At 41.1% G+C, this 21006-nt stretch overlaps 1 protein-coding gene and 1 pseudogene across 5 annotated transcripts in view; both read right to left on the bottom strand.

Moving 5' to 3' along the window:
* PLEKHA5 (pleckstrin homology domain containing, family A member 5) overlaps positions 1 to 21006 on the bottom strand; it is a 246724-nt gene that overhangs the window by 55343 nt on the left and 170375 nt on the right. For 2 of the 4 annotated variants that reach the window (XM_011954821.1, XM_011954845.1), the window contains one exon: positions 723 to 803. The exons of the other annotated variants lie outside the window; for them this stretch is intronic. In XM_011954821.1, coding sequence (XP_011810211.1) covers positions 723 to 803 — 81 coding nt within the window. The remainder of the gene's footprint in view (positions 1 to 722; positions 804 to 21006) is intronic. 4 annotated transcript variants of the gene reach the window in all.
* LOC105520840 lies at positions 7290 to 9417 on the bottom strand (annotated as a pseudogene). Its single transcript, XR_001003188.1, has 2 exons — positions 8760 to 9417; positions 7290 to 8458 (listed from the first exon to the last, which is right to left on the bottom strand). The product of XR_001003188.1 is annotated as a serine/arginine-rich splicing factor 11-like (transcript).

Raw genomic sequence — 21006 nt, 5'->3', positions numbered from 1 at the left:
ACACATAGCTAGAAACATTTAGACCATGAAATACACAAAAATTTGATAGAAACATATATGACTTCTTTTGCAGATCTGCAGATTACTAAGGTTCCTAAGTTAAAGCCAGCCAACTCCATGACACACATTTTGAGTTTGGAAAAAGAATGGGGTAACTTATGATAGTCTTGACGACTGCTTGCGAATGGCAAGAACACAGGGAGAAAATACCCCCAGTATGTTAAGAAGCAGCTATCTTTAAGTTTTACCATACTATAGTACAGAAACTAGATTTAAATAACGCCCATACAAATGTAATGTATTCTTAAAACACTAGGTTGGGGGAAGTTGTGAAGGGCTATCCCTGAAAGTAAATATTTTTACAAAGCCTTTTCCCTAAAAAATAGGTATAATGCTTTTAAAGTTAATAAAACCATATGAAAATCTAGTAATTTTGCAAATGTACTGCAGACCTCCAAGTACATATCAATCAAATACTCTGCACAAAAACTTTAGGAAAATGGCACATTTAATATTCAACAGCAAAATGTTCAGCGAAGCCATGCTAAGAATACTGCAGCATCTTGAAAAGCATGGATGAATTGTGGTTTTCCAAATAAACATAAACAAAAAATAACATAAGAAAACACTGATGTCATGAGTAAATCTGAGAATAAATCAAAACTGTCACTGAGGGATTTTGCAGATGATAAAGCAGTATCATTCACTGTCCAAGACCTTACTTGCTGGTACAGTTGGGGTCTTAGCGCCGAGTTCTCAATCATTGTGTGAACCATGGTGATAATAGGTTCATTTTCTTTCATCTATTTCAAATCAGGAGGAGCATACAGCAAACATCAGTTTACAGCATAGCTAGATTTGAAAGACGACACTGTAAATATAGCCTCTACTTTAATATCTTCCTAATAGTGCAGTTGTTTACATTTTACCCCATGGTTGTACAGATTTAAGTCATATAAACCATTTCACACAAGTATTAAATGCTGTGAAATACTTTCAAGAAAAAAACTACTAATTGCAACACTGTCACAACTAGTTTTACTTCATACATACAATCACGATATAGTCAATTAACACTGCTATACACACTAAAATAGATGATAAATCATAATTCAAAGGATAAACTAAAGGGCAAGAACCTACACATTCAGGAGAAAAATGGTATAATTTAATTGATTATGAATTCAGTAATAAAGGTGAAAATGATACTCAGTTCTGTGTAAGGTTACAAAAAATTAGTTCTCTAAAAATATTAAAATACTATAATATATTGAATGTGTCACTTCATCACATATTTTGTTAAAGGTAATCTTGACATTTATAGACACTCTATTTTGGATTTTCTCACAGTATAATACCACATGGAGAATTACTCAAGGATATGCAAACTAAGACTTATTCGGCAAAGACTTTGTATGTCTCCTCAGCTCCTAAAAAGGTAGTCTGAAACCAAGCTTAACATTTCCAGCTATGTTGTACTTAATTACTGCCTCTAGAAAAATATTTGTTTTAGCAGGCTCTGTACTTGAGTTAAAGCACTCAAAAGACAATTATGATGTATACAGTAAAAGGCCAAGAAAGCTTTATCATTTTTAAGCAAACAGGTCTGCTTATAATAGTAATTTGTAACGTTTACTTTATGTAATTTTCATCTTTCATATATAGAAAATAAGGATTTCTATTGTGGCTGACAAATGCTACTTACTGATTCAGCTAAGTCTACAACAAAAGTTCATTAACCTCAAAATTAATAAATTTATTAATATAATGTAAGAAAAAACTAAACCTTAAAATTATTTTTCTAGACAATTATATTTTCAGTCTAACTGCCAATGTTTCACTCAATAAAATTTGTTTAGTTATCAAATTAAAAACCTCCTATGACTGGTTTAATCTACTTTTAGTCAATTAAGTGATAATTAAACACATGCTTGTCTTTTAACAATATCTCAATTAAAAGTTTCATTCAGACTAGACCATTTATTTTTAAATCTCTGTGCCTACAACTGCTTTTTGGAAGTGAGGATACTGAAGAAAAAAAAAAAAACCTTCACTGAAGAATAAATTGACAAATTTTAGTTGTACATCAATGACTTTTGGCAAAAGTATTCACATATGTTAACAGTAAAAATATACGGAATGTTTCCATTTACCCAGGTAGTTCCCTCATGTTACTTTACCACCAACCTGATTAATAAATTAATTTTATTTGTCAAACTTATTAATTAAATGTAAAGGTAGTTGGAACAACCATCAGTTAAACAAAAAATTCTTACTGTTATGGTGATCTGTTGCCCAGGTTGGAATGCGGTGGCCCTATCACGGCTCTCTGCAGCCCAAACTCCTAGGCTTAGGTGATCCTCCCACCTCAGCCTCTCGCACAGCTAGGACTACAGACACATGCCACCATGCCCAGCTCATTTATTTTTTTGTAGAGACAGGGGCCTCACTATGTTGCCCAGGCTGGTCTTGAACTTCTGGGCTCAAGCAATCCTCCTGATTCATCCTTTATAATAGTTTTGGGGGAGCCAGGAACCTCATTCATAAGAGATGGTGAAATCGATAAAGGTTGTGTGCTCTGTTTCACTGAGCGGTCGTTGTCCCATCTCTCTTCCTTTCCTTGGGCCTGCCTATTCCCCCGGACACAACATTATTGAAATTAGGCCAATTAATAACCCTACAATGGCTTCTAACAGTTCAAGTGAAAGGAAGAGTTGCATGCTTATCACTTTAAATCAAAAGCTAGAAATGATTAAGGTTAGTGAGGAAGGCATGTCGAAAAGCTGAGACAGGCCGAAAACTAGGCCCCTTGTGATAAGCATTTACCCAAGTTGAGAAGGCAAAGAAATAAGTTGTTGAAGGAAATTGTAAGTGCTACTCCAGTCAACATACAAATGATAAGAAAGCAAAACAGCCTTGTTGCTAATAGGAAGAGAGTTTTAGTGGTCTGAAGAGAAGATCAAACAGCCACAACATTCCCTTAAGCCAAAGCCTAATCCAGAGCAAGGCCCTAACTCTCTTCAATCCTATGCAGGTTGAGAGAGGTGAGGAAGCTGCAGAAGGAAAGTTGGAAGCTGGAAGAGTTTGGTTCATGAGGTTTATGGAAAGAAGTCATCTCCGTAACATATAAGTGCAAGGTGAAGCAGCAGGTGCTGATGGAAAAGCTGCAGCAAGTTATTCAGAAGATCTAGCTAAGATAACTGAAGAAGGTGTTGGCATTCAGTGACAGATTTTCAATGTAGACAAAACAGCTTTGTATGGGAATAAGATGCCACCTAGCACTTTCATAGCTAGAGAGGGAAAGTCAATGCCTGGCTCCAAAGCTTCAAATAGGATGACACTCTTGTTTGGGGCTAATGCAGCTGGTAATTCAAGCTGAAGCCAATGCTCATTTACTACTGTGAAAATCCTGATGTTAAATCTACTCTGCTTATGCTCCAAAAATGGAACAACAAAGCCTGGATGATAGCACATCTGTTTATAGCATGGTTTACTGAATATTTTAAACCCACTGTTGAGAAGTACTGCTCAGAAAGATTTCTTTCAAAATATGACTGCCCATTGACAATGAACCTAGTTACCCAAGAGCTCTGATGGAAACATATAAGGAGATTAATGTGGTTTTCATGACCATTAATACAACATCCATTCTGCAGCCCATGAATCGAGGAGTCATTTCAACTTTCAATTCTTATTATTTAGGAAATGCATTTCATAAGGCTCTAGCTGCTATAGATAGTGATTCTTCTGATAGATATGAGTGAATTAAAGAAGAAACTTCTGGAAAGAATTCACCATTCTAGATACTAGATATTCGTGATTCAAGAGAGGAGGTCAAAATAGCAACATTAACAGAAGTTTGAAAACATTGGCTCCAACTCTCATGGATGAGTCTGAGGGGTTTAGAACTTCAGTGGAGGAAGGAACTGCAAATGTGGCGGAAATAAAAGAATCAGAAGTGAAGCCTGAAGACGTGAGTGAATTGATTCAACCTCATACTAAAACTTCAGTGGATGAGAAACTGCATCTTATGGATGAGCAAAGAAAGTTTCTTGAGATAAAATCTACCCCTGGTGAAGATACTGTAACATTGTTGAAATGACAACAAAAAAGCAGCAGCAGGGTTTGAGAGGATTCTGTTCAATTTTTTTATTATTATTATTATTATTATTTTTTTGAGACGGAGTCTCGCTCTGTCGCCCAGGCTGGAGTGCAGTGGTGTGATCTGGGCTCACTGCAAGCTCTGCCTCCCGGGTTCACGCCATTCTCCTGCCTCAGCCTCCTGAGCAGCTGGGACTACAGGCGCCCGCCACCTCGCCCGGCTAGTTTTTTGTATTTTTTTTTAGTAGAGACGGGGTTTCACCATGTTAGCCTGGACGGTCTTGATCTCCTGACCTCGTGATCCGCCCATCTCGGCCTCCCAAAGTGCTGGGATTACAGGCTTGAGCCACCGCGCCCGGCCTATTATTATTTTTTAATTTTGTGAGACAGAGTTTTGCTCTGCTGCCCAGACTGGAGTGCAATGGAATAATCACAGCTCACCGCAGCCTTAACCTCCTGGGCTCAAGCGATCCTGCCGCTTCAGCCTCCCAAGTAGCTGGGACTACAGGCATGTATATTTTTAATCCTGGCTGATTAAATTTTTATTTTTTTTTCAGAGACAGGGTCTTGCTATGTTGACAAGGCTGGTCTCAAACTCCTGGCCTCAAGCAATCCTCCCACTTTGTCCTTCCAAAGTGACAGGCATGAGCCACCATGCCCGACCCCACTCCAATTCTGAAAGAAGTTCTACCACTTGCAATATATTCTCAAACACCATTGCATGCCACAGATAAATGTTTTCATGAAAAGAAGAGTCAAGTGATGTAGCAAACTTCATTGTCTTATTTTAAGAAACTGCCACAGCTATCCCAACGTTCAGCAACCACCACCCTGATCAGTTAGCAGGCATCAACATCGAGGCAAGACCTTCCACTAGCAAAAAGATTAGGACTTGCTGAACGCTCAGATGATCATTAGTGTTTTTTAGCAATACAAGATTTTTTTTCTTAGACATAATGCTATTGCACATTTAACAGACTACAGTATAGAGTAAGCATAACTTTTACAGGCACTGGGAAATAACAACAACAACAGCAACAACAACAACAAAAAACCACGCCCAGCTAATTTTTATAGGGATGGGGTTTCGCCATGTTTCCCAGGTTGGTCTTGAACTCCTGAGCTCAAAGCGATCCACCTGCCTTGGCTTCCCAAAGTGCTGGGATTACAGGCGAGAGCTGCCATGCCCAGCCTGCTTAAGTTCTTTTTTTTGTTTTGTTTTGTTTTTGAGAGGGAGCCTCGCCCTGTCACCCAGGCTGGAGTGCAGATGGGGCCATTTTGGCTCACTGCAACCTCCACCTCCTGGGTTCAAGCAATTCTCCTGCCTCACCCTGAGTAGCTGGAATTACAGGTGCCCACCACCACATTCAGCTAATTTTTGTATTTTTAACAGAGATGGGGTTTTACCATGTTGGTCAGGCTGGTCTCGAACTCCTGACCTCAGATGATTCACCTGCCTTGGCCTCCCAAAGTGCTGGGATTACAAGCATGAGCCACTGCACCCAGCTTTCAAGTTCTTAAAAAAAAAAAAAATATACATAATTCACGTCTGGTTTGAATATGAGAATCCTAGAAACCATTTTAAGAGTGGTGTTAACAGTCTACATACTGTGATATAAGGAATCAGAGGAAAGACCGAATAGTACACGTAGGATGTTTAAGAATTCACTTGAAATGAGTTAAATGCTTTGCTTCTTGCTTTAATTCCTTCTTTGAAGTAATAGGTAACATAGATTTACATTTCAGTTAATTGCTAAATTATAAAGCTATTATAAAAGGCAGATTATTTCATAATAATAGGAATGAGAATGTATGATTCAGGCATTACACAATTTTCTTTTTTTTAAGCTTAAGGGTTTTATTATCAAAGTATTATAAAATAATTTCAGAAATTGTACATCAACATGGCACAGACTGTAGCCTACTTTTTACTGTATAAAAGTGGAGCTTGAAATGCCTGTAACAAAGAAAACAGTTGCCTAACTACTTTGCATATATAACATGAAATCACTGTGTGCATAAGAATACTACTGCAGTAACACAAATTTATCGGTTTTATACAACTTGAGATTTTATTATTTTTTTGAGACAGAGTCTCACTCTGTCGCCGAGGCTGGAGTGCAGTGGCACGACCTAGGCTCACTGCAACCTCCACCTCCCGGGTTCAAGTGTTCTCCTGCCTCAGACTCCTGAGTAGCTGGGATTACAGGCACCCACCACTAATTTTTCTATTTTTAGTAGAGATGGGGTTTCACCATGTTGGCCAGGTTGATCTCGATCTCCTGACCTCAGGTGATCTGCCTGCCTCAGCCTCCCAAAGTGTTGGGATTACAGGTGTGAGCCACCATGCCCAGTCAATTTGTCTTATTTTAAAAGCATATGAAGGACAATTTAAAATGCAATATCCCTTTTTTCCAACGCTGAGCTTAAAACAAATTAATGGAAGAGTGGAAAATTCAAAATAAGGACAAGAGATAAGTTTTCTCTTTGTTTAAGATGGCCTCAGGATCGGTGGATAGCTTTCACTGATGTAGATGTGGAATAAATTATTTCAGGAATAAAAATTCCCAAACATCTTATGAAAAAGTACACAACTCTACTTCAAAATATACTATTTACTCACTGCCATAGACAGTTTTACTTGAAATCTTGTTTCTGTAATTAAACCCTAATTAGCCATCAAAAAAGGTTAGGGCATAATAACCATTCAAAGTTAAACCAAAATGACAAAAATTTTGTCACAAGCCTTAAAGGATTATCTATTTCTTTTCTTTTCCTTCTCTCTTTCCTTTTTTTTTTTTGAGATGGAGTCTCAGAGGTTCTGTCACCCAGGCTGGAGTGCAGTAGCATGATCTCGGCTCACTGCAATCTCTGCTTCCTGGGTTCAAGTGATTCTCCTGCCTCAGCCTCCGGAGTAGCTGGTATTACAGGCATGCACCACCATGCCTGGCTAATTTTTGTGTGTTTGTGTGTGTGTTTTAGTATAGACGAGGTTTCGCCATGTTAGCCAGGCTGGTCTGGAACTCCTCACCTCAGGTGATCTGCCCGCCTCGGCCTCCCAAAGTGCTAAAATTACAGGCGTGAGCCACTGTGCCCAGCCGGATTATCTATTTCAAATGCTCATTTCCAGATGGAACTATAAGAATGTTAATTTGTCATGTCAACAAACAAGACCATAAGTAGATCCATCATGCTGGAGGATTTTAATGACATTTAGGATATTCTTGCCACAATAACATGCAATCAGTGCATTTCCTACATGACTCTATTAATCCGATGCATAACATTCTAGAAGTACTATAAGTGAACTTAATAAAGGAAATTATATGACATAAACAATCCATTCCTGCTGTAGGAGCATGCAGCTTTTCATTTCTGTTATGAAGCAGCACCAAGAGTAAAACTGCTTGGTTACTCCATTAGATTTCACCATGACAAGAATTGCTTACGTCATACCATTTTCTAAAAGCTTTTTGATGTAAATAAGTAGTATCAATAACGGGAGCTTTATAGCCATTAATAACTCAGAGCTGTATACATCTAGGTTTGAGATGAACAAATATAGCATTCAGAAATCACACAAAGGAATGACACTGATGCATGTATACAGTTGGATTCTCATAGAGGCAATAGTCAGTCACTCATATCCGTGTCTTCCTGATGATCATTCCCATTCACTTTGGATTCTCTTAGTGAATCATCAGTTCCCTTTTCCACAGAACATTTCTTTGTTTTAGGGGAACTTGCTTCTATTGCTTTCTTTTCTTCTTTTTTCCTCTTTCTCACTGTCATAACCCTGTTCCTGTTCATCATAAACCCGTGTAACTTTTACATCTGTATCACTCTCTGATTTTCTTTCTCGGTCCTTTTCCTTATCTTTACTCTTCTTGTTTGTTGACTGTTCTCTTTCATCCCTGCTATCTTTCTCCCTACTCTTTCATCCCTACTATCTTTCTTCTTCTTTTTATGTCTCCCAGGCGATGGTGAGAGAGACAATTTTCTTTTAGGAGACTGCGACTTTTTAGGAGATCTTGTTCCACTCCTGTTTCTTCATTGTCGTCTCTGTTTGTACTTCTATAATGTCTAGCTCTGCTGAAACTTTTTGGTGGTGTTTTAGAACGTTTCTTTCGTCTTCTTTCTTTTTGTCTCTCGTTTTTGATGTGCTCCTTGATCTTCTACCTCTCTCTCTGGAATGAGATCTTCTCTGTCTTGGGCTTTTGGATCATCAGCGACTCCTAGACTTAGAATGTGATCGCTCTCTTGATCTGCTTCTTGACTGTCTGTATTTAGAAGATGATCTTGAATGCCTTCTTCTTTGGTTCTATAGCAGCCGAAATTAGGGACTGTGCTTCTTGTACTCTTTACATATCTTCCTCCATTTTTTTTGAGACAGAGTTTTGCTCTTGTTGCCCAGGCTGGAGTGCAATGGCATGATCTCGGCTCACTGCAACCTCCACCTCCGGGGTTCAAGCAATTCTCCTGCCTCAGTCTCCTAAGTACTTGGGATTACCGGGATTTGCCACCACACCCAGGTAATTCTGAAATTTTAGTAGAGACAAGGTTTCACCATGTTGGTCAGGTTGGTCTTGAACTCCTGACCTCAAGTGATCCGCCCGCCTCAGCCTCCCAAAGTGCTGGGATTTACAGGTGTGAACCACTACGCCGGGCCTCTTCCTCTATTTCTTTACTAGAGGTATCAGATTTCAGACTTGGTGAAACAAGACCAACAACTACATCCTTCAACTTGGGATCAACAGTACTCATAAGCTTCAGCAGCTGATCTGTGGCAACAGACTGAGTTCAACTTTGCTCCAGGAAGCCCAAGGGCAGCAAGGGCAGGACCAAGAGTAAGAGCCCCCAAAGCAGCCAGTGGAACAGCGCCAGTCTGAGTAAGTGGGTTAGGAGTAGGTAGGAGCCCAACACCAGGCAGAAGACCTGCTACTGCATTAGCTGGTGCCAACAGAGACAAGCAAGCCTTAGCCTTATCAGGAATAACTCCTTCTGCATATGGTACATCATCAAAGCTCTGTCAAGGAACACAGCGTCAGACGTGGTGCCACAGCTGCTGAGTCTGGATCATGGAACTTAACAAGACTGAGATTGGCAAAGGTGAATTATCCGGCGGGAAGAGGTATGGTTCGTCCATCTTGCCTAGGAAACCGAAGAGAGTCCGCATCTGCTCAGAGCTAGCACTCAGGGAGATTAGTCATCTATTACCTCGGTGCCACAGCCTCCACCGCTGCCACCACCTCCGCTACTAGGCCGGCCGCTGGGGCCCGGACCCGCAGTGCTGGGGACGATGGTAGTGTTGCTCATGGCTCTGCTCGCATTCTCGCTCCTGCTTTAACACATCAAACACACAGCGAGGAGGGGAAGGAGTGGGAGGAGGGTGTCCAATGCTCCAGCCTCTGCTGCTCCAGCTGCCACCGCCACCGTTTCTCCACCCCGCCAGACGCTGCGGGGGAGGGGAAGCGAGCACGCTAGCTGGAGACCACGAGAAAACAAACGGCCGCCTCCATCTCGCCTCCAACCCCACAGTTTTCATAATAAACTCTAGCTGTAAATAAGAAAACATACGTGGCAACATCTTGGAAATACACTTAGGTAATAATGCCAGTGTATTTTTGTTCACAACAAAACATATTTTTACTTGGAATGTCTAAGTCCAAATGTTTAGAAAAACTATCTAGAAAACCTGATACTTAATCCTGGCCTCTTTAACAGTTTTGAGGTATGTTGGGCAAATATGAATAACTTGATTTATTTTTTTAGACGGAGTCTGGGACTGTCGCCCGAGCTGAAGTGCAATAGGGCGATCTCAGCTCACTGCAACTTCCGCCTCCTGGGTTCAAGCGATTCTCCTGCCTCAGCCTCCCGAGGAGCTGGGATTACAGGCGCCCGCCACCACGCCCAGCTAATTTTTTGTATTTTTAGTAGAGCCACCGCGCCCAGTCTTCAAATAGGTTGATTTTGTTTTGTTTTGTGTTTTTGAGACGGAGTTTCGCTGTTGTTGCCCAGGCTGGAGAGCAATGGCGAGATCTCGGCTCACTGCAACCTCGGACTCCCAGGTTCAAGCGATTCTCCTGTCTCAGCCTCCCGTGTAGTTAGGATTACAGGCATGTGCCATAAAGCCCGGCTGATTTTTTGTATTTTTAGTAGAGATGAGGTTTCTCCACGGTGGTCAGGCTGCTCTCAAACTCCCGACTTCAGGTGACCTACCCGCCTTGGCCTCCCAGAGTGCTGGGATTACAGGCCTCAGCCACTGCGTTGGGCTTTTTTTTTTTTTTTTTTTTGAGACGGAGTCTCGCTCTGTCACCCAGGCTGGAGTGCAGCGGTGCCATCTTGGCTCACTGTAACCTCTGCCTCCCAGGTTCAAGTGATTCTCCCGCCTCAGCCTCCTGAGTAGCTGGGATTACAGGCGCTCATTGTCCCATCAGGGCAATTTTTGTACTTTTAGTAGAGACGGGGTTTCACCATGGTGGTCAGGTTGGTCTTGAACTCCTGACCCCGTGATCTGCCCGCCTTGGCCTCCCAAAGTGCTGGGATTACAAACGTGAGTCACCACGCCCTGCCTATTGAATAACTTGATTTTAAAATCCCATCATCAAAAACCATTTATTCAATTGAATTATATGTAACTGCACCTGCTAGGATCTTGTGCGGAATTTCCCAATTGACACCCATGGGCTGGAAATGGGTTACAAGGTCAGCTTCAGAAGGCCTAGTAGGGTCCCTGCAGGGCTAAGGCTCTTGGCATCACCTCCTGCTTGTTTCAAGGTGCTGTACAAACATCACTTTCTATGTGTTCCACACATGAAAAAAGTTAGCACCAAGACAGTGCTTGCTTCAGAAAAACTAGACTTCTTTCTTTTTTGCATTTCTAACTAAAGAATTAAAAAAAAAAAAAAAGAGAGAGAGAGAGAGAACAGGTTTCACCATGTTGGCCAGGCTAGTCTCGAACTCCTGGGCTCAAGGAATCTACCCGTCTTGGCCTCCCAAAGTGCTGGGATTACAGGCTTGAGCCACCGCGCCCGGCCGATTTTAACCCCTTTTTAAAAGCTGCTGTGCAATGGCGCAATCTCAGCTCATTGCAACCTCCACCTCCTGGGTTCAAGCGATTCTCTTGCCTCAGCCTCGTGAGTAGCTGGGATTACAGGTGCCCACCACCACGCCTGGCTAATTTTTGAATTTTTAGTAGAGACAGGGTTTCACCATGTTGGCCAGGCTGGTCTTGAACGTCTGACCTTAGGCTTCCCAAACTGTTGGGATTACAGGTGTGAGCCACCGTGCCCACATAGTAATTCTTTTTCTTAAGAGATGGGGTCTCGGCCATGGGTACTATGGCTCACGCCTATAGTACCAGTACTTTGGGAGGCCGAGTCAGGTGGATCACTTGAGGCCAGGAGTTCGAGACCAGCATGGGCAACATAGTGAAACTCCCTCTCCACAAAAAATTAGCTGGGCATGGTGGTACAGGTCTGTGGTCCCAGTTACTTGGGAGGCTGAGGCAGAAGGATCGCTTCAAACCAGGAGGTTGAGGCTGCAGTGAGCCATGATTGCCACTGCACTCCAGCCTGGGTGACAAAGCCAGACCCTGTCTCAAAAAAAAAAAAAAAAAAAAAAGCTTAAAGAAAGGATACTAAGAAAGAAAGAAAGAAAGACACAGGGTCTCACTATGTTGCCCAGGCTTGAGTGCAGTGCTTATTCACAGATGTGATCCCACTACTGATCAGCACGGACGTTCTGAGCTGCTGCATTCCCCTCTGGGCTGGCTTACCCCTCGTCAGGCAGCCCAGTGGTCCCCCGTTCCCAGGAGGTTGCCATATTGATGCTGAACTTAGTGTGGACACCTGATCGGCATAGTGCACAAAAGCCCACAACTCCTGGACTCAAGTGATCTTTTTGCCTCAGTCTACTTAGTAGCTGGGACTACACAGCCTTGCGCCATTGTGCCAGCTACTTTAGTAGCTTTTAAATGTCTGTTTCAAATCTATCTCTGGAAAAATTAGACCAGTTCTCTGAAGGCAGAAAAAATAGGATATTCTAACTCATGAGGTAAAATACCCCTGAATCATTTGGAGAGGGGGGAAAAACATGAGCAGGGAGCAGAGCCAAGATGGTCATTCATATAATTCATCCTTAGAAAAAATTAATTCTCCATACTCCCTTTAAGTCAACAAGTGATTAAGCAGTAGCTTAATTGCTCTCTTAAAAGTTTATATAATAAATAATCTAGAGGTCGGGGGTGGTGGCTCACGTCTGTAATTCTAGCACTTTGGGAGGCTGAGGTGGGTGGATCACCTGAGGTCAGGAGTTCGAGACCAGCCTGGCCAACATGGTGAAAGCCCATCTCTACTAAAAATACCAAAATCAAAAAGGCCGGGTGCGGTGGCTCAAGCCTGTAATCCCAGCACTTTGGGAGGCCGAGACGGGCGGATCACGAGGTCAGGAGATCGAGACCATCCTGGCTAACACGGTGAAACCCCGTCTCTACTAAAAATACAAAAACTAGCCAGGCGAGGTGGCGGGCGCCTGTAGTCCCAGCTACTCGGGAGGCTGAGGCAGGAGAATGGTGTAAACCCAGGAGGCGGAGCTTGCAGTGAGCTGAGATCTGGCCACTGCACTCCAGTGCGGGCGACAGAGCGAGACTCCGCCTCAAAAAAAACCAAAAACAAACAAACAAAAAAAACCAAAATCAGCTGGGCGCGGTGGCATGCGCCTATAGTCCCATCCCAGTTACTCAGGAGGCTGAGAGAGGAGAATCAGTTGAACCCGGGAAATGGAGGTTGCAGTGAGCTGAGATCGTGCTGCTGCACTCCAGTCTGGGCAACAGAGCAAGACTCCGTCTCAAAAAAAAAAAAAAAAAAAAAATTCATCTAGAACAGTGCTGTCCAACAGAACTTTCTGTGATGATGGAAATGTTCCACATCTGTGTAGTTCAATATTGAGTACTTGAAATGGGGCTAGCGTGACTGAGGAAATGTTTACTTTTATATATATATGTAATTACAAATTTAAATAGCCACATGGCTAGTGGCTATCATATTGGATACCAGGTCTAAAAATTCTAGACCAGTAGGCCGGGGTGGGGGGGCTCACATCTATAATCGCAGCACTTTGGGAGGCCAAGGTGGGAGGATCACTTGAGGTCAGGAGTTCAAGACCAGCCTGGCTAGCATGGTGAAACCCCGTCTCTACTAAAAACTACCAAAATTAGCTGGGTGTGGTGGTGGGCGCCTGTAATCCTAGCTACTCAGGAGGCTGAGTCAGGAGAAGCACTTGAACCCTGGAGGTAGAGACTGCAGTGAGCCAAGATCGTGCCACTGCACTCCAGCCTGGGCGACAGAGGACCAGTAAAGTAAGTATGATTTCACCCATGATCTCCAACTCATTTGCAGAAGGGGAAACCTTTGCTCAAGCTGTCTTGTAACTTAGTTAATACTTGAGTCTGAATTCTGTGCTAATAGTTTCTTTTTCTTGAACAGTCTGGGTGGATACAGAGCAGAGCTTCTGTCCTTCACTGTTAACTAAGAAGATGACTCATCTCTTGCTGTCATTTTCCATTTAAGTGGAAAAGGGACTTTTTCCTCAGTTCTTAATGACTTCTTTAGGAAAGATTTTTTAAGTTGGGAATCTGTCTTAACAAAAGCAAAAAGCCCCATAGAGTAATCACAGAATACTCCATTTTCTCAAGAATGTCCTCCTGTGTCTACATCAATAAACTCTTAAGATGTGCAGCAAAACTAAAAAGCTAAAGAATTTGACATGCCCAGGGTGAGGCTTTAGGGAATGCGAGGGTCTTTATAAATAGGCCATTTAGATAATAACAATGTAAATTTGCCTTCCACTCTCTCTCCAGGCACATCTGAAAGTCCAAGATCCTGAGATTGAAGGGTATGCTACCCATTGAAATCACTCTTTGTTTAACAGGAAGCAGGGAAATGTGAAGTGACTTGAGTAATAGAAGAATGTAAATAAGTCTCTTTATAACTGAAGAGGTTATTGAGATTACTTCAGAAGTTTTAAAGTAATTTGAATAAATTATCTATATGCTTTTCCTATAAGTAAAATCTGAAAACATTACTATTGTTATATAGTCCTAAGAATCAATAATAGTTTTAAAGATAACAGCTAGACTTTATATTTCCCCTTTTCTTCAAGGAAGACAGATTATGTACCTGTGGTATATTTGAAAGTAAACTTTGAAGGCCTGGGCTAGTGCCATTCCAAATAATTTACTTATATTTGGCAATGGATAAATTTTACAGATCAGATTTTTTTTTACTTTAGTAGCTTAATATATTTTCCTTGTTTAATGGTCCTTTCCTAATCACTGCTCTTTTAATTTCAAACAAGGCTACTACTATGTTTATTCCTGGCACCCACAGGAAACAGGAAATATTAAAAGAACTCAAGATCAATTAAAAAAATCTTTTACTGTGAATATAAGGTTTGAAATTGTCACATTTTCTTCTTTCAAATATTTTAAGGATACACTAAAATCTACCATTTTTAAGCAAAAAAATTCCTGAAGTGAAAATCTTACATCTGTTAGTCAAAAAGGTGCTTGTTCTTGCCATGGATAAATCTACTCTAAAATGTATTTGAATTTTATTTTATTTTATTTTTGAGACGGAGTTTCACTCTTGTTGCCCAGGCTGGAGTGCAATGGCACAATCTCGGCTCACCACAACCTCCGCCTCCTGGGTTCAAGAGATTCTCCTGCCTTAGGCTCCTAGGTAGCTGGGATTACAGGTATGTACCACCACGCCAGGCTAATTTTGTATTTTTTTTTTTTTTTTAGTAGAGATGGGGTTTCTCCATGTTGGTCAGGCTGATCTTTAACTCCCAATCTCAGGTGATCTGCTCGCCTTGGCCTCCCAAAGTGCTAGGATTACAGGTGTGAGCCACTGCATCCGTCAAAATTTTAAATCAAAGTTAAAATAACTTCTAGATACAAGGATTTGGATTTTATTAATGGTTAACGGTGTTCTTACAAGGTTACAAAATGGCACTGAGTAGCTGAATTCCTACCATTAATTCAAAGATTTATCAGCTTATGTTTCAACAACATAATGATACCTTTAGGTCAATTTTAGAAATGTTTTTGGCATTTATACACAACCTTATTTCCTTCCAGGTTTTGAACAAGAATTCTACATTGTAGGCACTAGTGTCATGCCTTACACTGAATTTCATACATCTTTGCAGAATGAATAAACTTGCTGAAAAATGTACATGAAATTAAGATAGAGGCAAAATCTACTGTAAAATTAAGACAGAAGCAAAGCCTGATACAATGAGCTACTTTTGTAATATTGTAATTGTAAATAATATTTATAGTATTTTGTAAATAAAAATAGAACTGTATAACTACTATGCAGATTATTTTAGAATAGGTAGGGAAATTTTGTTTTCACTCTGCTGTCTTGTTAGAGCCATGGCCAGAAGCTGATATTCCTCAGGTAACAAAGACAGCAGCCTGAAACTCTAAGAACAGAATGACCCATCAATTCTGAAGGAAGTTAAAATAGAATTTTTAAAAGATGACAGAAAATCCATTAATACAAGGTTTTCATCCTAGCTTATGATTTTGGGCAAGTCATGGAATCTGATTAAATGGGGATAAAGGTAATTGGTCCGTATGCTGCAGAGCCTGCGTATGTGAAACAAGTGGGAAGTTGTATAGGATGGTGCTTTGCGAACTGTAAAGTGATACAGAATAAGGTTGAACAGGCACTACACAGGTACATCATGCAGAGAAGGGAGTGCTTTGGAAGTATCTGAGAAATGGTGAGTCACTGGCTGGAGAAACGGGTTTATGGGGTAGGAATTATTTCACAAGTTGTGGCGTGGTGGTGGAAGACTGAAGGCTTAAATGACAAAAAGAGACTTTTTTTGTAGGGCAAAAGGAGTTTGTGAAATTTCCTGAGTTGGCTAAAAGACATAATGTGGCAGGAGCTTTAGGAAGATTAAATGAGCAACTGGACCTAATTTCAATTTCAGCGGTCACAGACTTCCCATTCACTGAGGGCTTACTAGTTCCTCTTACTGTGTTAAGAAGTTTATAGATATTACCTCAATTAATTCGCAACAACCCTTACAGGTTCACGTTACTACTCTGTTGTTACAAATGTGAGAGTGGAGGCTTACAGTTAAGGAACTTATCCAAAGCCAGGGAAATTAAGATGAAGAATATCCAAGACTATTATAAAACAAAATGGGATACACAACGAAATCTAGATGTGAGACCAGGAATATTGCCATGTGCATGCAAAGATTCAGGAGAAGCATTACAGAGATTTGCTGACTAAAGATTCAGGAGAAGCACTGCCAAGATTTGCTGACTAAATGGTAATGAGGGATTTCGCATACATAAGGCGTTATGGTAGCCTTTGTTCTCCTGAGCAAACACCATGCCAACGTGTAATCAGCTAAAAAAAATCTGTTCAGATAGTTCTACAGAATCTCATGATTTTTCCATTTTCAGTGAAACTGTTTTTAAAGTACTTTTAATTCCAGTTTAAAGTTATCAGTTTAACTTTAATACACGCTGATATTGGGCAAACAAGATTTTAGGAGAACATAATACAACTTCAGGCACTTGTCTGACTTAATTCTGCCATTTTCACAAATTTGGAAAATCTCCACCCTTACAGTGATGGAGCGGCAGGCAGGATGCCAAGGAGGCTTGTCATACCTTAGGTCCTTCCAGGTAGTCTGCCACTTGTTTTTCTTCTTGTTGATCAGTCAGTCAGACTGTGAAAGGCTGGTGTCGGGCAGTCCCAGCCATAGCCTGTAGAGGAGACTCGGCCTCACTTTCTCTACGTGTTACCCTCTTTTCCGTTGGGGGTTTTAAGGTGCCAGCCTTAAGTTCCAGGTCTAAGCAAACAGTAAAGCAAGAGTGCTAATGGCTCTCAAAGCCCAGTGAGTTCCTTCTGAAGGAAGATGTATTCAATAAATGTTTATGACATGACCAAAGTTAATCTGATATTCTGAACCATTTTACTGTATTATAATTTTTTTTTTTTGCATTAACTTTTTGGTCAGGGACTTGAGGGATAAAGATGACAAGCTTTGGGCCAGGCGCGGTGGCTCACATCTGTAATCCCAGCACTTTGGGAGGCCAAGGCGGGTGGATCACCTGAGGGCAGGAGTTTGAGACCCAGCCTGGCCAACATAGTGAAACCTCATCTCTACTAAAAATATAAAAATTAGCCGGGCATGGTGGTGGGTGCCTGTAATAACAGCTACTTGGGAGGCTGAGGCAGGAGAATCACTTGAACCCGGGAGGTGAAGGTTGCAGTGAGGTGAGATTGTGCCACTGCACTCCAGCCTGGGCAACAGAGTGAGACTGTCTCAAAAAAAAAAAAAAAAAAAGATGACAAGCTTTGTTTTGGGTACACTGAGGATGTGCTGAAGGCAGAAATTTTTTTTTCCCTTTAGAATTATTTTATTAAATCATAAATGTACAACAGCTTCTTAACTCTACACATGCAATTAAATTTTTTAAAGGAAAAACGTTATGTCTTATTACACCATGATCCTGACTAACAGCTTTTCCAAACTTTGAGAAAAATCTTAAAAAAGGCTTCACATGTCACCTGAAACTTAAAAATTTAACATTATCAAAGAAGGAATGCTTCCACACTCTTACAGAGACCACTAGAAAGAAACAACTAGGGATGAAATAGCTAGGGATGAAGCTCACACAGTGACATCTATTCGTAAAATGACGAATAGATGAAGATGAATTCTCGGTTAAGAGAACATCAAGAGACGGAGATCTTCCCCACTTAGCACTGAGATAGGTAAAAAAAAAAAAAAAAAAAAAGGCTAAAAAAATGGGACAGATAACTGCTAAGAACAGACCCATGATAATAATGTAAGAGCACTAGATAGGCCAATTTAAGAGACACATATTAAATTGTAATCTAATCCATTATCCATTTAGTCTTAGAGTTCTGCCATTATTATTATTTCATATCCTGCTAAAGAATTTTCTGAGTTTTATCTCTGTCCCTCCTGCCCCTCTTCTTGTTTTGGAGATGGAGTCTCCCTCTGTTGCCTAGGCTAGAGTGCAGTGGTGCGATCTTGGTTCACTGCAAGCTCTGCCTCCCGAGTTCAAGCAATTCTCCTGCCTCAGCCTGCCGAGTAGCAGGTGGTATGCACCACTACGCCCAGCTAATTTTTTGCATTTTTAGTAAAGATGGGATTTCACCATGTTGGCCAAGCTGTCTCAAACTCCTGACCTCAGGTGATCCACACACCTTGGCCTCCCAAAGTGCTGGGATTACAGTCGTAAGCCACTGTGCCCGGCCCAAAAATGATTTTCTTACCCTCCTCACAAGACATTGATAATTGTTTTTTTAAAAATGTACTGAAAAACGGACACATACATAGGTGCTGACTCTGTTGACAATCTACCCCCAGTCTACTGGATCTGTGAATAAACATTAAATGTTTTTCATTCTCAAGAAAAAAAAAGTACTGATAAATTATAAAGAAGGATTTAGCTATTGACTCTGGCAAACCTTTAACATGTTCATGCAAAAAAGAATACATAAGTATGCTTGAACTGTATTTTTTTTTTTTTTTAACTGTACTATGGCAAACTGATTTGTCATGAAAAACTTCCTGCTTTTCCATGACTTTGAGGATAAGGTCCTTTAGTTATCTGATATTAAAAGGAGAGGCTGGTTACTGCAGTAGTATATCATGATTCTCAGGGGGTTAGTACATGTTTGGTTTACCTACAGTAGGGAACATGCTTACCAAAGTCATGTGAAACATTCCTCTAAGCCTCTGGATCCTTCTGCGCATCTCCACCTACATACTTTGTAGTCACAGTTCCTAATATCTCACCTTCTATTATCATTGCCTACTTGAAAACCTGGCAGGAAGGTTATTAGGGAAAAGGAAAAGGGGAATATCATTTGAGTTCCCTCACAATTGCTCTTCAAACACTAGTAGGGAATGTTAGAAAGAAAAAGAGTAAGAAACAAATGGAAGGAAAAGCTAAAACAGAGGTGAGGAAAATGGAGGGAAATATGTTCTAACTTCCCCATTCCTATTAATACTGCTTTCATGCCTGGATCAAAAAAGTGCTACCTCTTCATTCATGGAGAGTTTTTGCCTGCTTCCTCTCTTCAGTGCCTGGTCTAGTTTCTAAACGCCTAATTTCATTCTTTTGCTCAACCCAACCGGTCCTGGTCCAGGCTACAGGAGCCAAGAACTAGAAACTAGTGTAGATCTACCAAGTGACAAGACTGAGAAACTTCAAGTCCCCACTCCCAATGTTAGATCTACCGAGAAGGCATACATGTGCCTAGGATCTGAGGTTCGCACACTGAATACATTTTTTTTTTTTTTTCTTGAGATACAGTCTTGCTCTGTTACCCAGGCTGGGGTGCAGGGTATGATCTTGGCTTACTGCAACCTCTGCCTCCCCAGTTCAAGTGATTCTCGTTCCTCAGCCTCCCAAGTAGCTGGGATTACAGGCACACACCACCAGGCCCGGCTAATTTTTGTATTTTTAGTAGAGATGGGGTTTCACCATGTTGTCCCAGGCTGGTCTCAGAGTCCTGACCTCAGGTGATCCACCCACCTTGGCCTCCCAAAGTCTTGGGATTACAGGCGTGAGCCACGGTGCCTGGCCACACTGAATTTTTTTTTTTTTTTTTAGACTCTCACTCTATCACCCAGGCTGTGGTGCAGTGGCGTGATCTTGGCTCACCACAACCTCTGCCTCCACCTCCCAGGTACAAGTGATTCTCCTGTCTCATCCTCCTGAGTAGCTGAGATTACAGGTGACCACCACCACACCAGGCTAATTTTCATATTTTTAGTAGAGATGAGGTTTCACTATATGTTGGCCAGGCTGGTCTTGAACTTCTGCCCTCAGGTGATATACCTGCCTTTGCCTTCCAAAGTGCTGGGATTACAGGTATGAGCCACTGTGCCCAGCCACTGAACACATTTTTAAGAGAGATGTTTTCTTCAGTGTGGTTAGGGTGTGTGATACTGTTAGTCTGGTCTTCAGATATAGCACAGGGTAAAATACTGTCTTTCATGGCCTGGCTTGGGAATCTAACCATCAGGGTTACTATTAAAAATCCTTAATAACCAGTAGGGTACAGGAGCCAAAACAACCAGTGTGCTCCTTCTGTATCTTACAACCAAATATCATCAGATGGTTTGGCTACAATCAGCTCCTATGGAAACCTGTTACTCTAGTTTCAAACAAATGACTTGTAGTTGGCTCTGTGGATCCTTTTAGGGACTCGTAATCATAAAATGATCGCTGAGCAGGGCAGCTTACGCTTGATCTGCCCTGTTCTGATAAGAAAAAAATTTTTTTTCAAAATTTTCTCTTTCCCTCATAAAATAAACACCAGCCCCTATTGCACTTTCAAACAACAACAACAGGATACTTCATTCTTCGAGGACACCCCATTTTAACTGTTGATAATCTGAAATTTACTTCCAACCTCCTGGCAAGTACACAGCAAGGGCAACACTTTACTTGTGGCTTCCCCCCATCCCATTTATATACTGTTAGGCAGAAAAATAAACATGGAAAAAGCTAACAAATGTTAAATCCATTCAGTAGATGCATTTTAGGATGAAGCTGGCAAGTTTCACTTAAACTGCAACCAAAAGTGTCTCCAATATTCAGCAACAACTAAGCTGGATGAGAAGAAAATGAGTTACTGATATATTATGTATTTATTCATTCTCTACATGGATGAGGTACATAAAATATATAGTTGGGATTACTGTATGTATACAGGTTCTACTTTGGGCCTATGCTATCTTAAGATTCACAAAAATGACAAATAAACCAGGGCTAGTATTATATAAATGTAGACTTCGAATAATACACTAACCGGGCTATGAAAGCAT

Source organism: Colobus angolensis, unplaced genomic scaffold (assembly GCF_000951035.1).
Source record: "Colobus angolensis palliatus isolate OR3802 unplaced genomic scaffold, Cang.pa_1.0 Scaffold11, whole genome shotgun sequence".
In the NCBI taxonomy this organism is placed as follows: Eukaryota; Metazoa; Chordata; class Mammalia; order Primates; family Cercopithecidae; genus Colobus; species Colobus angolensis.
Note: the sequence above shows the minus strand (reverse complement) of the source record. Positions and strands in the feature narration are given on the sequence as shown.